The sequence below is a fragment of the Pan paniscus genome, chromosome 1, assembly GCF_029289425.2.
Source record: "Pan paniscus chromosome 1, NHGRI_mPanPan1-v2.0_pri, whole genome shotgun sequence".
NCBI lineage: Eukaryota > Metazoa > Chordata > Mammalia > Primates > Hominidae > Pan > Pan paniscus.
This window is the reverse complement of record NC_073249.2, coordinates 83,603,510-83,617,350: the sequence shown is the minus strand read 5'-3', so window position 1 is coordinate 83,617,350 and position 13,841 is coordinate 83,603,510. Positions and strand designations below refer to the sequence as shown.

The 13,841-nt window shown below is 49.1% G+C and overlaps 1 protein-coding gene across 3 annotated transcripts in view; it reads right to left on the bottom strand.

Moving 5' to 3' along the window:
* FAM78B (family with sequence similarity 78 member B) overlaps positions 1 to 13,589 on the bottom strand; it is a 110,126-nt gene extending 96,537 nt beyond the window's left edge. For all 3 annotated transcript variants that reach the window (XM_008978419.6, XM_034939542.4, XM_057302241.2), the window contains exon 1: positions 13,327 to 13,589. In XM_008978419.6, the coding sequence (XP_008976667.3) occupies positions 13,327 to 13,589 (263 nt within the window). The remainder of the gene's footprint in view (positions 1 to 13,326) is intronic.
* Between the last annotated feature and the right edge of the window lie 252 nt (positions 13,590 to 13,841).

The following is a 13,841-nucleotide window of genomic DNA, read 5'->3' as shown; positions in this document are numbered from 1 at the left end:
TGCTCAGGGGAAGTTCTTGGTACTCTGGATTTATTTATTTATTTATTTATTATTATTTTTTTAGATGGAATCTCGCTCTGTCACCAGGCTGGAGTGCAGTGGCGTGATCTCTGCTCACTGCAACCTCCACCTCCTGGGTTCAAGAGATTCTCCTGCCTCAGCCTCCCAAGTAGCTGGAACTACAGGTGCACGCCACCACACCCAGCTAATTTTTGTATTTTTAGTACAGACGAGGTTTCACCATGTTGGCCAGGATGGTCTCGATTTCTTGACCTCATGATCTGCCTGCCTTGGCCTCCCAAAGTGCTGGGATTATAGGCGTGAGTGCGCCCAGCTGGTACTCTGGTTTTAACTGTTCCCAGCTTCCTCACCAGACATCCAGAACTCTAGCTGAGTTTCCCCTTTAGATCACAAGTAATTTTCTTTATAAAGATCATCCATGGTTTTTGGAAACCCACTCATGAGATGAAAGTAGACGCCCAGCCAGGCTTGGAGGCAACGTGGAAGACAGAGTGACTCATGGGCTCCCAAGAGAAGGGTGAACGGTTCTGCTCCAAGGGTGGAGAACAGCTTTGCTCTTCCAGCTGTGGCTCCTTCCATATTTATCTCTCCAGAGAGAGAGGGGGAGCACAAGTCAGGGAGTCAATGAGAAGTGGGGGGATCCAGGGGTCTGGGGAAGGGCATCTGGCTAAAGCCCTGCAGCTTGAAAGAGTGACTATCCCAAGACAAGCAGAGGGTCAGAAACCAAGCCGGTAGAACTTGGGATGGACACAAAGATGAACAAGTAGTTCAAAGGCAGGCAGGAACCTGGCAACAAATACTGAGAATCAGGCAGCAGGGCCAATCGATCAGACAGGCAGGAGCCCTGTGAGTTATAGGACTTGGAACAGGACATGCCAGGCAGGCAGGACAACAGTGAAGGGTCCACATAGCCCAAGAAACATGAGGATGCCTCCTCCTCTACGGAGGTCTCCAGGGAGGGTAGAAGCCTGGTCCCAGTGCAAGCTTAGAGAAGGAGGGCCAGGCTGCAACAGGACTATGTAAGGGGGAGGTGGACCACATGACATCGCCCTGGATTCCCAGAGTCCTCATGACAGGCAGTGTGGAGTGGTACAGAAACTACAGCTTTAGAGTAAGCCAGCCAGGCAGTGATGGCAGGATGCTCGGAGGTATATACTCGTCTCCCTCTGCAGTCCTCCCTCTATACCCCCCTTAGATCCCAACAAGGGCAAAGCAAAATGGGGTGTTGCCTAGACCTGTTCCCTCCCATTCTTCCCCAACCCCACCTCCTTTAGGGTGAGCAGACACAGCACCATTTGATCATGTCCCTATGCTGAAATGCCTCAATAAAACAAAACAATGACAAAAGAATTGACTGAAACCAACTAAAAGCCACAACAGAGACAGGGTCTCCAGGCTGCTAGGATATCCCTCTCAGACTTCTCCCATCTGTTCTGCTCCACAGAGGCCTCCCAGCTGAGCCCTGCTGTCAGGGGAGGGCCCCTGGCGCCCTCACAATCTGTCATCTTTGACGCTACTTGGATCTTATTTCTTCTAGAGCTGCCAGGGGCTAGGAAGATACCTTGCCTGTGTGTGGGTAGGGGCCAGGAGGGCCATGCATGCCATCAGCACCAGGGCTAGGGTAAGGGGGGTATTGAGGGGTGGAAGAAAGGGATTCTGGGTTGTTGGGAATCCCGGCTAAATCTCAATTTCTCCATACTTTCCCCTTCCCTTGGGCTGCCAAGCCCTCCCATCTCCTGCCATCTGTGACAGGTGTCTCTGGGGAGACCCTCTTCTTTCTTGCTTGCTAATCACTGCATATAGACACTGAAAACAGGCTGGACTCTCTGCTCCTGGCAACTGTGTAGACATCCCTTGGGATGATGTGAGTTCCTCTCTGTGCTGCCAAGGGATGGATTCTTCCTGCACCCTGTGTACTTTCCTTTCCTGGGCAGGTGGCCATCTCTGCCTGAAGACCTGGACCCTCAGCAAACCTGGTTGGGGGGCAGGGGCAGGCAGTGATGAAAAAACAGGGGGTGGTGACCACTGACTGCTGCCTTGAAGACTAGGTGTGCTGGGTGCCTCCAGCCCTGACCCACAGAATTAGCCAGTGATCCAGGCCCATGGACCTGAGTCTGAGTCCTGGTTCTGTCCCTCACTAGTTGTGGCACTGCCCTTTTCTGGGCTTCAGCGTCCCCATCTGTAAAAGAAGCAAATGAGCTAGATGATTTCCCGCACCATCCTAACACCCTGTAAGTTAAGGATGATTCTGTTGATCTACCACTTGCATTCTTCTGGCCATTTCTCTACTCTTTAATCAAGACCCTGCTGTGACTGGTAGCTGGTAACAGTCACCTGTGAGGTAGCTGAAAGGACAGAGGACTGCCTCTGGTGCTGGGATGGTCCCCTGGGTCTGATCCCAAGACCCTGGTTTCATTACTATCACATCCTGAGCAGCTGAGTGAACCAGGCAGCTGGGAGGCGAGGAGACTAGTCATTTCCAATTTGATTTAAACCTTTTGTTTCCCAAGTCTCCTCAGCAAGGACAAAAGCAAACACTCAAGCAATATCCTGAATACTTCCTGATCATTCATTCATTTGGACATTCATTCATTCAACCCTTATGAGGCAGTACAACATCATAAGGAGTCACAGGAATTAATTTGACCTGCTTTCTAAATCTGGCTCTGGCACTACTTAGCTGAGTAATGCTGGGCATGTTATCCAACCGCTGTAGGCCTCCGCTTCATCTCTAATATGAGGAAAACAATGGTGCTACCTACTTTACAGACAGTGCATCTAAAGCATCTGGCACACACTAGTTGTTATCATCATCAAGTTGAGTAAATTGCTCATGGTTTCATGGGGAGACAGACGAGCACATAGCTGCCCATCACTCAGTGTGTACAGGTTTCTTAGCAAAAGACAGGCTCCTTGGTTCTGAACGTCAAGAAAATAACTTCAACAGGAGGTTGGGGGTTAGTTTGTGGCACAAATCACTCATCCTTCCTAAAGAAAGTGAAGATGGTTCGTGGAAGCTTGAAACAGATTCTCAAATCATTAAGTGATAACAAAAAATCTATTCTTGAATTGATTTGCCCAGCTCAGGTGTGGGGACTGCCATTTTGGAATGGAGGCTCAGCATGTGTGGTCTCGGGAGAGGGAATAGAAGGTAAGTAAGATCCTGCTCTCACAGAACGGGCATGTCTGATTCCCTTCACGCCTCTCTTCCCCTACATATCCCAGCCTGAGCCCCCATGCAGAGGGCAAAGCAACATCTAATTTGCCTGTTTCTGGCAGCTCTTGGACTTGCCAAAGCCTGTACCTGCCGCCATGCATGCCCCAGAAGCCTCTGCCTGCTCTTTCAGGATGCTGCAGAAAGTGCTGACTGCGGATGCCGATTTACCGCTTCCCATTAGCCAGGCCTCTAACAGCCTCTGAGAGCCTGTGCCGGACACAGGCCCACCAGCCGGCTCTGAAAGGTCAGGCCCCAGGAGCAGGAGCCAGCCAGAGGCTTTGCGAGGCAGGCCTCGCACAGTGACCCTGTTGATGTGCCATCCTTTATTTTGTTTTAATAACAAAATGGCCTTATTTATCTTGTTTTAATCTGACAGCCTGAAAATTTCTCTTTGCACTTGTTGAAGACATTTAGGTGGTCCTGTTTACCCTCTCTTGTCTTCAGACATCATAAATGATGCCCCTAAAAGTGTCCACATGCTGGCTGAGCCAGAGGTGCCCAATGCACATGGCTCTGAGGATGACCTCTCCCATCCCTGACTCCCATTCTTGGTTGGCTGATCATGGACTCAGTATGGAGGGCACTGGGAGAGGAGGTGGGATGCCTGAGCATCAGGCCTGAGTCTACCAGTGCTTGCCAGGATGACCTTGGGCACATAATTTAATCTCCTTAGGCCTCAGCTTGCTTATCTGAAATAGGAATAACTGTTGTCCTACATGTTTCATGATTATTGTGAGGTTAATTATGAGAGGTCCCCTTATAAAGAAAACAAAAATCAAGAAAGGGACCTGCAAAGAATAAAGTACCTTAAAAATAGCTTTGGACACAAATGATTTCAGGTGTTGGTCTCACTGTCCCCCTAAGGTGGAAATTGCACAACCTTCCTGAGCATGAACAGCATGGCTCACATGCTCCAGCATCACCCCACCCTCAAGTCCTTGGCTTGGACAAACTGTAGCTCCTTCCCCCAGCCTGAGTGATACTGTTACCAAAGAAGGGCTCAGGGATGGGACAGGAAGTCCCCATAAGGATGTGGCTAGGCTGCAGGCATCATGCCTAGGGATTAGGAGCAGCCAGGGTCCTGGAGGCTTCCCAAAGTCTACAGCTTAGAGGAGAACAAGGAGGGTGACTTCTGAGTGACATGACGTCAAGGGGGCGAGGGGGCTCCAATGCCTTCCTCTGAGTTTGAACAGAAAACAGCCCTGGCTCCAGATGTACAGAGCAAGCCTTTCTCCTCCCCTCTATCTTTGAGTGGGTTTGTAGGGGAGGTTTGTATAGCTGACATGCCAGAGACCCCTCTCCAGAGTCTGAATGCTTCTCTGTCCAGGGAAGTTGCAGGGTCACAGCCACAACCTTCCTGTTCCTTAAGGCTGATCCACAGTCATCCTCTAGCAATAATAACGAGCATGCTCTGTAATAACAAAAATCACAAGTGTTGATTCCTAATCCCTATGGCATTAGGATAGGGGAGATCTTATTACTGTCCATTTATGTACAGGCAAACTAGATGCTGGCTTATTAAGGGACCTGCCAAAGGTCATGCAGCTGGCACTGGGACCCAGATCTTCTGACTGGAACCCTGCGCTGGGGAACCAGCAACTAAATCTTCCACTGGCACAGTGAACAGTTCCAACTGGCATGTACCCCAGAACCTAATGAGGGAGCAGGGTCCACATGGGCCTCGAGAAAAGGAACAGTGCAGGAATTCTTGGGAGCCAGAGGTATGTCCAATGAGCTGATGACAAAGCCAGGGGTCCCTTCCACCACCAGATGGGAATCCTTGTTCTCCTTCTCTTCCTAATCATCCACCCGAACAGCAACTGCCCGGAGAGTTTGAGGGATGAATAGCTATCCATATCCAGTACCTGGGTAGTCTGGGTGACTGTCTGCTAGGGCCCAGGGCTGCCCATTAGGGCCTGAAGGTGTAGGCACACAGCTAAAAGCTACAGCCCAGACCAACCAGCTTGCAGCCTGAGAACTGAGGATGTCGTCCCCCTGCTCCCAAGGAATGTGCTCCTCAGCATGAAAGGAACTTATTCCCTGCTGTCTTTACTCCTGGCCCCTCACAAAGATATGGCTCTTACAGCTAACCACCAATGCCATTCTCAAGGGGAATGCAAGGAGGTTCACACACATGATCTCAGAGCAACTTACTCTGTTTCCAAAGCAGTGAGGAAATATAGAAATCAGAGAAAACCAATAAAGCTAGGTCCGTTATCACTATTTTGCAAAGCAAGTTCAGAGAACCCCCTTCCTGGAAGATAAGGCCATCATCTATTAGAAACAGAATACTAGTCAGGTGTGGTGGTACATGACTGTGGTCCCAACTACGCGGGAGGCTGAGGTGGGAGAATCACTTGGGCCCAGGGGATCCAGGCTGCAATGAGCTGTGATTGTGCCACTGCACTCCAGCCTGGGTAACAGAGCAAGACTTATCTCAGATAGACGGATAGATAAATAAATAAATAATTTTTAAAAAGAACCAGAGTAGTCAGAGCACATGAGCTAGACTCCTGGCACGGCTCCTTGCTGGCCATGAGGCCTTGAGCTAGCTACTGAGCATCCCTGGACCTCACAATAGGATAACTTCCCTCACTGGGTAAGATTTCAATGAGGCCATGCATGGAAAGCACCCTGCACAGTGCCGGGCACATAGACCTTTCACGTGTGTTATTTCCCTTCTCTTTCTTTTCCTTCCCAAACAGCATCTCCAGACGTTCCTCGATCTGGACAACTCTCCTGGCACAGGCACACTCACACCTTCTTTACTAAAACCCAAAACAACAACAACAACAACTCTAGAACCATCCTTAAATACCACACTGATTTGGATTAGTGAGAATAAGAGGCAACTTGCCTGATGACTCTGCCTCTGTGGGGGAATATCCCACTCTGTGGGCAGCTCTGCTGTTGGTGTGCAGGCAGGCACCAATCCCTTCCAGGGACCCTCAGCACCACGAGGACTCTGCTTCTTTGTAAGTATTCACCAGGAAGCTCTGCTACTGCTAATTTCCTGTTATTTATCTTCTCAAAGGAGTCCATAATAACCAACTTATAAATGACAGCCACTTCTTGTGGCCTGCTTGGTGTTAACACAACAGAAGTTGTGGCCCCTCTGTTATCTGTGACAACTTTTTCTTATCAGTAGACCAAAGTGGTCCAGGGAAGGAAGCTGGGTAAGAAGAAAGCCATGCTATCAACTACTTGGAGCCTTTGGGCAACCCTAGGCTTCCTTGGAAGAAGCTTTGAGGAAAAGAGCTAGGTGCATGATGACAGTAACGGCGGCCATAACTACTAACTTTTCTTGTGCTGATATGGAGGGCTGACCTGTCCCCCTCACAGGCCAAACTGTGGCAGTATATAGAAAGCCAGGACACAGGGTCAGAAGACATGGCTTGCAGTCTCAGCTCGGCCACTTACTTGATGTATGGCCTCAGGCAGGTTACCCAACCCCCTGAGACTCAGTTTCCTCATCAGTAAGATCAGCATGACAATAGTACCTAGTTCCCAAGAACCAGGGGGATCAGATGAGAGGGTCAGATGAGAGGGTCAGATGAGATCAGAATGCAGTATGAATTAGAAGGAAAGGGGATATTTGGGACTGCACACCCCACACCAGACTTTGCATTTCCCTTTCACTTGCCAGTCTGCATCCTTAACCTGGAACATGATGCCTCTGCAGACCTGCCCCTAAAACAGCATTTGTCCCTGCTGCCTGTGGAAGGTCACTGATACTTTGCAGTCTGATGCCCTCACAGTCCATCTCCTGTCCTTGCTTTCCCCAACCCATCCAGTGCCCTGGAATGCAGATTAATATCCCAGGCTACACAAGCCACATTTTGTTAACTTCCCATTTGTTTCTCCCCCTCTACATCTTTCCCTAATCATTTGTTTCCTCCCCTATCTCTCCAACTCCTCCTTTGACTCCAGAGTTGTGCTTTATCTCCAGTGAGCTTAATGCTTCCCTGATAAGACCGGTTAATCCTCTGCTGCTCCTCTTTTGCAGAGATGGAGGAGATTAAAGGCAAAGGGTCATCTCCCCTCCAAGGGCACTCAGGACTTTAATAAAAGAACTGGATCCTGCTTTCCCATCTGATGCTCTAGATTGGCATCCCCAGTGTTTCTGCTGAGAAGCAGTTCTGGTTATTTCCAGACCATGAGCCTCCTGATTGGAATGAAATGGAAATGGTGGGGGGAGAATGCGTATTGGTCAAGTGGCCTGGAGACTCATCAGGCTCCCTGGACAGATGGGCTGATCTGGTCCTCGAGAGCAAAATGCCCAACTGTGTGACCATCTCTATGGTCACCAATGAAGGTCACACTTAAAGCCACACTGGGCATGTAGCAGCGTGTAACTGGTAACAAAAAGGGGAGCTCTAGCTTGGGGGACATAACTGTACTAGCCAAGGCCTTTAGCCTTCTCCTCCACAAGTCCGGGATTAATGAGTTAGTGATGCAGGTGGAACAGTGCCACAACAAGGTCTCCTTGGGTACACACTGAATGCCACTTTACAGCACGTAGGTGATATGAGAGCAAGGCTCGGTGTTTGCTGAACACCACTCCCAGTGTACAGAACACCTCAGGGAGACAGAGGAAGTGACAGAAGTAAGCCCTGTGCTGAGAAACAAACCATCTGGTGGGGTAACACAGGACAAATAACGCAAAAGCACAGCGGAGTTAAACTATATATTAGTGCTAAGTAACTGCTGGAGTGTCTTGGGTTCAAGATCTTTGTGGGTTCAGGCTTAGGTTTAACATGAAAAGCTAACTTTGAAGAGACATTATTTGTTGAAGAGGACATAGACTATTTGAGGTCAGAAAAATAGTTCATTCGTTTATTTTGTATCAAATGTTTCTTGAACATCTGCTATGGGCCATGCACTGTTCATAAACAAGATGGACATGACATCTGCTTTCATGAAATTTACACTGTAGTGGACAAGTCAGAAATTAAGTAAACAATTATATTCTCAGTAATTATATTCTTAGTAATGGTAACCAGTATAAGAACAGCGCATCTTGAAGGAAAAGAACAGGAGGATCCCAATTTCAGCTGTGAGATCAGGGATAGCCTCTCAGAGGAGATAGCGGCTGAGACCGGAATGAGGGGCAGGAAGTAGCTAGAGCAGTGCAGGGAGGAAGCACATTTCAGATGGAGAGCGGCATATGGAAACGTTCTGAGTTGGGATAAAGTTGGTTCTTTTGAAAGACTGGAAGAAGGCTGACATGGCTTACGAACAGAAAATCATAGAACAGAAAGAGATTTTCTTTCTTTTTTTTTTTGAAACAGACTCTCGCTCTGTCAGCCAGGCTGGAGTGTGCGATCTTGGTTCACTGCAACCTCCACCTCCCAGGCTCAAGCAATTCTCGTGCCTCAGCCACCAGAGTAAATGGGTTTACAGGCGTGTGCCACCATGCCCAGCTACTTTTTGGAATTTTTAGTAGAGATGGGGTTTCACCATCTTGGTCAGGCTGGTCTTGAACTCCTGGGCTCAAGTGATCCACCTGCCTCGGCCTCCCATGCAAGAGATTTTCCCATTTTATTCCAATTGCAATGGTAAGTTATTAAAAGGTTTAAGCAAGAAACTAATAACATCTACATTTTTAATATATCACTCTGGCTGCTATGTGGGAGGCAGACTGGAGGGGGACAAGAATGGTGGTGACAGGTTCAGTTAGAAAGTCTCTACAAGAACAGGTGACAGTTAATGGTGACATGTCCTAGACAGAGAGAGTGGTGGCTGGATTACACACATATTCTGGAGATGGGATCAGTAGGATTTAATGATGGGCTGGATGTGTGGAGAAATATCTAGGGTGACATACAGATGGTTTCGCTTGAGCAACTCAAAGAGTGGAGGTGTTGTTTACTAAGATGAAGAATGGCAAAGGTGCAGATTTAGAGTGGGAGCTATAGTGGGGATCGAGAGTTCGGGTCTGGATACCCTAAGCTTGAGATGTCTTTCATTGTGTCATGTCATCATTGTGCGAAGACACACACACATCTGGACTGGAGGTGACTGTGTATCATAGAGGTTATCTCTCACCATTAGGATGGATGAAATTACCCAAGGAAAGCATAGAACAAGGAGAAAAAAGTCCCATTAACTGTACTTTGCGGTAAGATGGAGTTAGAGGAACAGCGGAAAAACAGCATAGAAGCTAAAAGATGGGAGTAGTTCCATACAGAGAAGCCCGTCTACAAGGAATGCTGCTGAAACGGTGAGTCTCTCAAAAGTGTCTGAGGGATTCGGCAACATGGAAATCACAGACGAACTTAGCAAGAGCAGTTTCAGAATGGATAGAAATCAGCTTGGACTAAACTGAATAGGCAACAGAGGTGAGCAGGTACAGCCAAATCCTCAATAATCTTGATTCTGAAGGAGGAGTAGAGGGACAGGCAGGAGCTGTCTCTTGAAGCTATGACTGAGCTATGACTTCCTAAAGTTTCACACAGGCCAAAGATTTCCAAATTGGCAGTGGAGATGGTTTCCATACTATCAGCCCAGCCTGACCATGGAGAGTTCCCTTATAGCCCCAGAAGACTCAAAGAGAATGAGAAGGGCCTTTAGCTATTGCTGGTTTTGCCTGACCTTGTTTTCATCTCATTCAACCCTGGCACAAGAGCCCCATTCCTTGCTCAAATCTTACTCAGGAAACCTCTTCAGCGTTGTACTCCAGCATTCAAAACTGTTCCATTATAAACGTCTTCCACTTCTGTTGGAAAGCTTCTGCATACTCAAGAGGTATAAAGAAGATAGGAAGAGCTTCCTGACATCCTCTGTCTGGTCAAGATCTGACTTTAATCTTTTCCTTTTCCAGACTGTGTTATTCTGGGCCCACCCAACAGACCCCAAGCTACCTTTCAAACCTCATCTCCTACTGTTCTCCTTCTTGAACACTCCACTCTGGCCCACTTATGCCCCCTTAAAACACCTTCTATTTTCCTACCTCCATATCTTTGCTGGTCTTCCCCTTTGGAATTAGTCCCTCCTCCTTGCCTACCTGAATATTACCTGTACCTCAGAGTTCACCTTGAGTCCATTCACCTCTAGAACACCCTGCTTGGCCCCCCAGCTCTCTCAGGCATTTCTTCCACACCACCAAAGAGCGCTGCTTTTCTCTGCATGTGTCGTCTTATAATGAGAAGCAGTGAAAACTGCCTGCATATTCCTTTTTCTTTGGTGCTGCTGCCTGCACAGCAGAAGCATTTGGTAAATGTTTGTATATTGACAGGTTGATTGAGAGAGTCAGGAGCCCTTCCTCCCCGAGGGATGAAGACTTGCAGCAGTCTGTTCAAGGCTGCACTAGCAAGATTCACCAGGGCCAAATGAGAAATAAATAGGTGCCACAACTCTTCACCAGCCTGGTTTCTATAGAATCATTCGAGGAAGTGCCATGGCAATGAGTTCAAGTTCAAATTAAGCTCTGGCTATCATAGCCATCAACTATTTCAAATGTTCTTTTAGAAGCCTACCCCTTCTTGGAAAAGTTTACAATTTAAACCACAAAACCTCAGGCTTTCTTTCAATCCTGTAAACAGAAGTTTCTTGCCATTTTATGTTGTGGATTTCCTCTGGCACAATCCTTTTCAAAATATTGAAAAGGCAGTTTTCTAATCCAAACCCTTTCACCATATTGTGGTTCATGTGACAGAACACTGCACAGGGGTGAAAAATCACTCCATGCTATTTTTTACAATCCAGATATTGGCTAAAGTAGACATAATAACTAATAGACTGCAGCAACTTTCATGCAATATGAGTTCCCATTAAAAAGTTTACACTAGCAAAATTTTCCAGGCATAAATATCTTGTGGAAATTGGTTCATTCAAATTTGGGCTCCAAAGTGGCCTTAAACACACAACAATTATTGCAACCATGAAGAAACAGGTAGACTGTGGACAAAAATCTATAATAATATGCTTTATGATTTATTGGGGGTCTATTTTTGCTCTCCTACATCTACATGAAAACCAAGAATCTTAAAACATCAAAAGTGGCAGTTTAAAAACAAAACCACTTTCCAAATCCCAAATGCAAGGATTCAGTGGGGAAGGGTCAGGAATCCTGTCACTGATTCATATCCATTAAAGTTGGTTCCAGTGAGGACATACCTTCCCTATAGATTCCAGGAAGTTCAACTACCATGTCTGTTTATATCTCAACTTGACTTCTCCTAAGGTAAAGTAAGTTTTACGGAAATAATTCTGTATTTATATATTTGCTTTTACTTATTCATAAGAGATTTGAGGCAACAGAGAGCTCCGCTGTGCAGTCTTGGGAAAAGTGAGGCTGCTTCTGCACAGTCACTCCTGGCTTCCTCTACCAGGGGCCCCAGCCTGTTGTGGGGAGCACTTGCTGTCCTCCAGCAACTCACTGCCATCAGGGTGAGGCCAGGGAAATGAGAGGGAGGGCTCTTGCCCTGCCTGTGGCTTTCTCTGACTTGGCTGGAAACAATGGATTTATTTTAAAAAGCAGTTTTAAGAGACACATGTGTTCACATATAATCATTCTTTTGAGGGTATGTCCGTTTTTAAATGGCATGATTCGCCCCAAATAAAATATCCCCTATTTCTCACATCTAGCTGTCTTCCAGAAAGAAGAATACAGTGTGCTGAGGCATATTGGAAACTGGGCCTCACATTTCTTCACTAGGAATTGAGTTTTCTCTAGCATTAAGCTTTTGTGCTTAAAGAGAAAAGTGCAAAATCTTTGGGAGGAAAAAAGGAAACAACGACCTGTCAAAATTTCTTTTAGCGCCTATGACTAGTGTTAACTGACATGCTCTCAAGAGTGCAATAAAAAGCCTGCAAACTGCTGCTAAAAAGATGGTTTGACCTTTTAAAATGGGAACTCCCCCACCCCATATCCATATTAAATAGACGAACCTTGGGAGCTCTAGAGTTTTAGATTAATAAGTGAAACGAGGTTGAATTTCCAGAAAAAGGGTTTCCCTGTAGGCTGCAGACTGGCTAATTAGGGTGTTCTAGACCTACATTGTAACAGCAGGTAGAAGGCAGGCCCTAAACCTTTTAGCTATTGTCGTTGCCACCTGCTCAGAGTCTAGTTCTGAAAGGAGGCGGGTGCGGAGTTATGAAAATTTGGTAAATATAAAAGTCCCGGACGCGACCGCCCGTAGCCTGCGGCCCCTGGCGGTTGAGGAGCCGCGGCGATCCTTGGTCTTCACCGCAGCAGCCAAGCCCGGCGCGCACCAACCGGCGCTGCTGAAAGTTGGAGAGCTCCCAGCTCGCCGATAGAATTCGGCGGTGGGCGCCAGGGGAATCCCTTCCAGTGCCGCAATTAGGAAAGTTTTAAAAAGTAAGGACCCTAGACAGACAAGAGATCCATCCTTTCCTTTAGCATAAGAAACACCCCGCGCCGCGCCAGCCGAAAGCTGCTCGCACAAGGCTATCCGCCCTTCTTGGCCGGGACGCACCCGGTGCCTTCCAGCTCCCAACCAGAACTGGTCCAGGGGGCGCGGAAACAGAGAGGCAACTGTGTCCGGCTTGTGGTTCCAGACGGAAACGCCTCCGGGCTCCCTGGCCGGGCGGACAAGGGTTCGAAACTTCAACAGTCGCGAGGGCAAGGACAGAACCACCAACTCCTGCTCGGATGCCCGGGACCTGCTCTTCCAAGCCCGCTCCGGTTTCTCCAAAGGACGCGCGGCACAGCCCATGCGCCCCCGGCACTCCACTCCACTCCTCTATGGTTTCCCCCAAACTCTTCCCGGGGAGCCCCACAAAGCACAGACGGCGCCCTGAAACTCGCCAGGCACTCGCCAGCCATCCCCACCTCCGCCTCTCGAATCCTCCTTGTCGCGTTCTTCCCGCCCCGCACCGTTCTCCTCGCGTTTCTGCGAAGTCAGAAGCAAACCACGAGAAAATGCCTTCGCAAGGAGCCTCCCTACACCCGCCCTGTCACTGAAACAAAAGCGTAGGGAGGAGGGAGGTGGGAGAGGAGGCGGGAGGAAGGTTTAGAAAGAGGATGGGGACAGCAGTAGGAAGGAGCTGGGGAGGGGGGTCAAGGTGGCAAGCAGAGCTGGGGGCCCAGAGTCCGCTCCCGTGCCGCGCGGCGAGTCGCTTACATGCCCAGGTCGCTGTAGGTGTTGAAGAACTCCATCTGGTTGCACGCCTGAATCCAGCCCACCACCCAGGTCTCGTGGCGGGGGATGGGGGGCATGACCACGCGGGCGGAGGCTTTGAAGTAGGGGGTCTTGTAGCGCAGGACGATGGGCGAGGTCTCCTCGATGCGCGTGGGGCACTGGTCGATGGTGGCGCACACATCGTACACCACGATGTTCTCGCGCCGGATCCGCGCCTTGCAGGTGATGCTTTGGATACAGCCCATCCTGCAGCCCGGTGCCGGCACGGCGCGGCGTGGGGCAGCGCGGGGGCCCGCGCGGGCAGCCGGGGGCGCCCGTCACGCCGGCATGGCGACGCGCCGCTCGCTCCCGGTCAGACTCAGCTCGCACCTAGGAGCGGGGAGCCGCCGGGCATCCTTGGGGAAGCCCCCTCCTCTTGCAGCCGCGCGGGGTCCCCGCTGCCCCGACGCCTGCCCACGCCCGCCCCCTCGCTCCGGCAGGGCGCGCGGAGGGTGCAC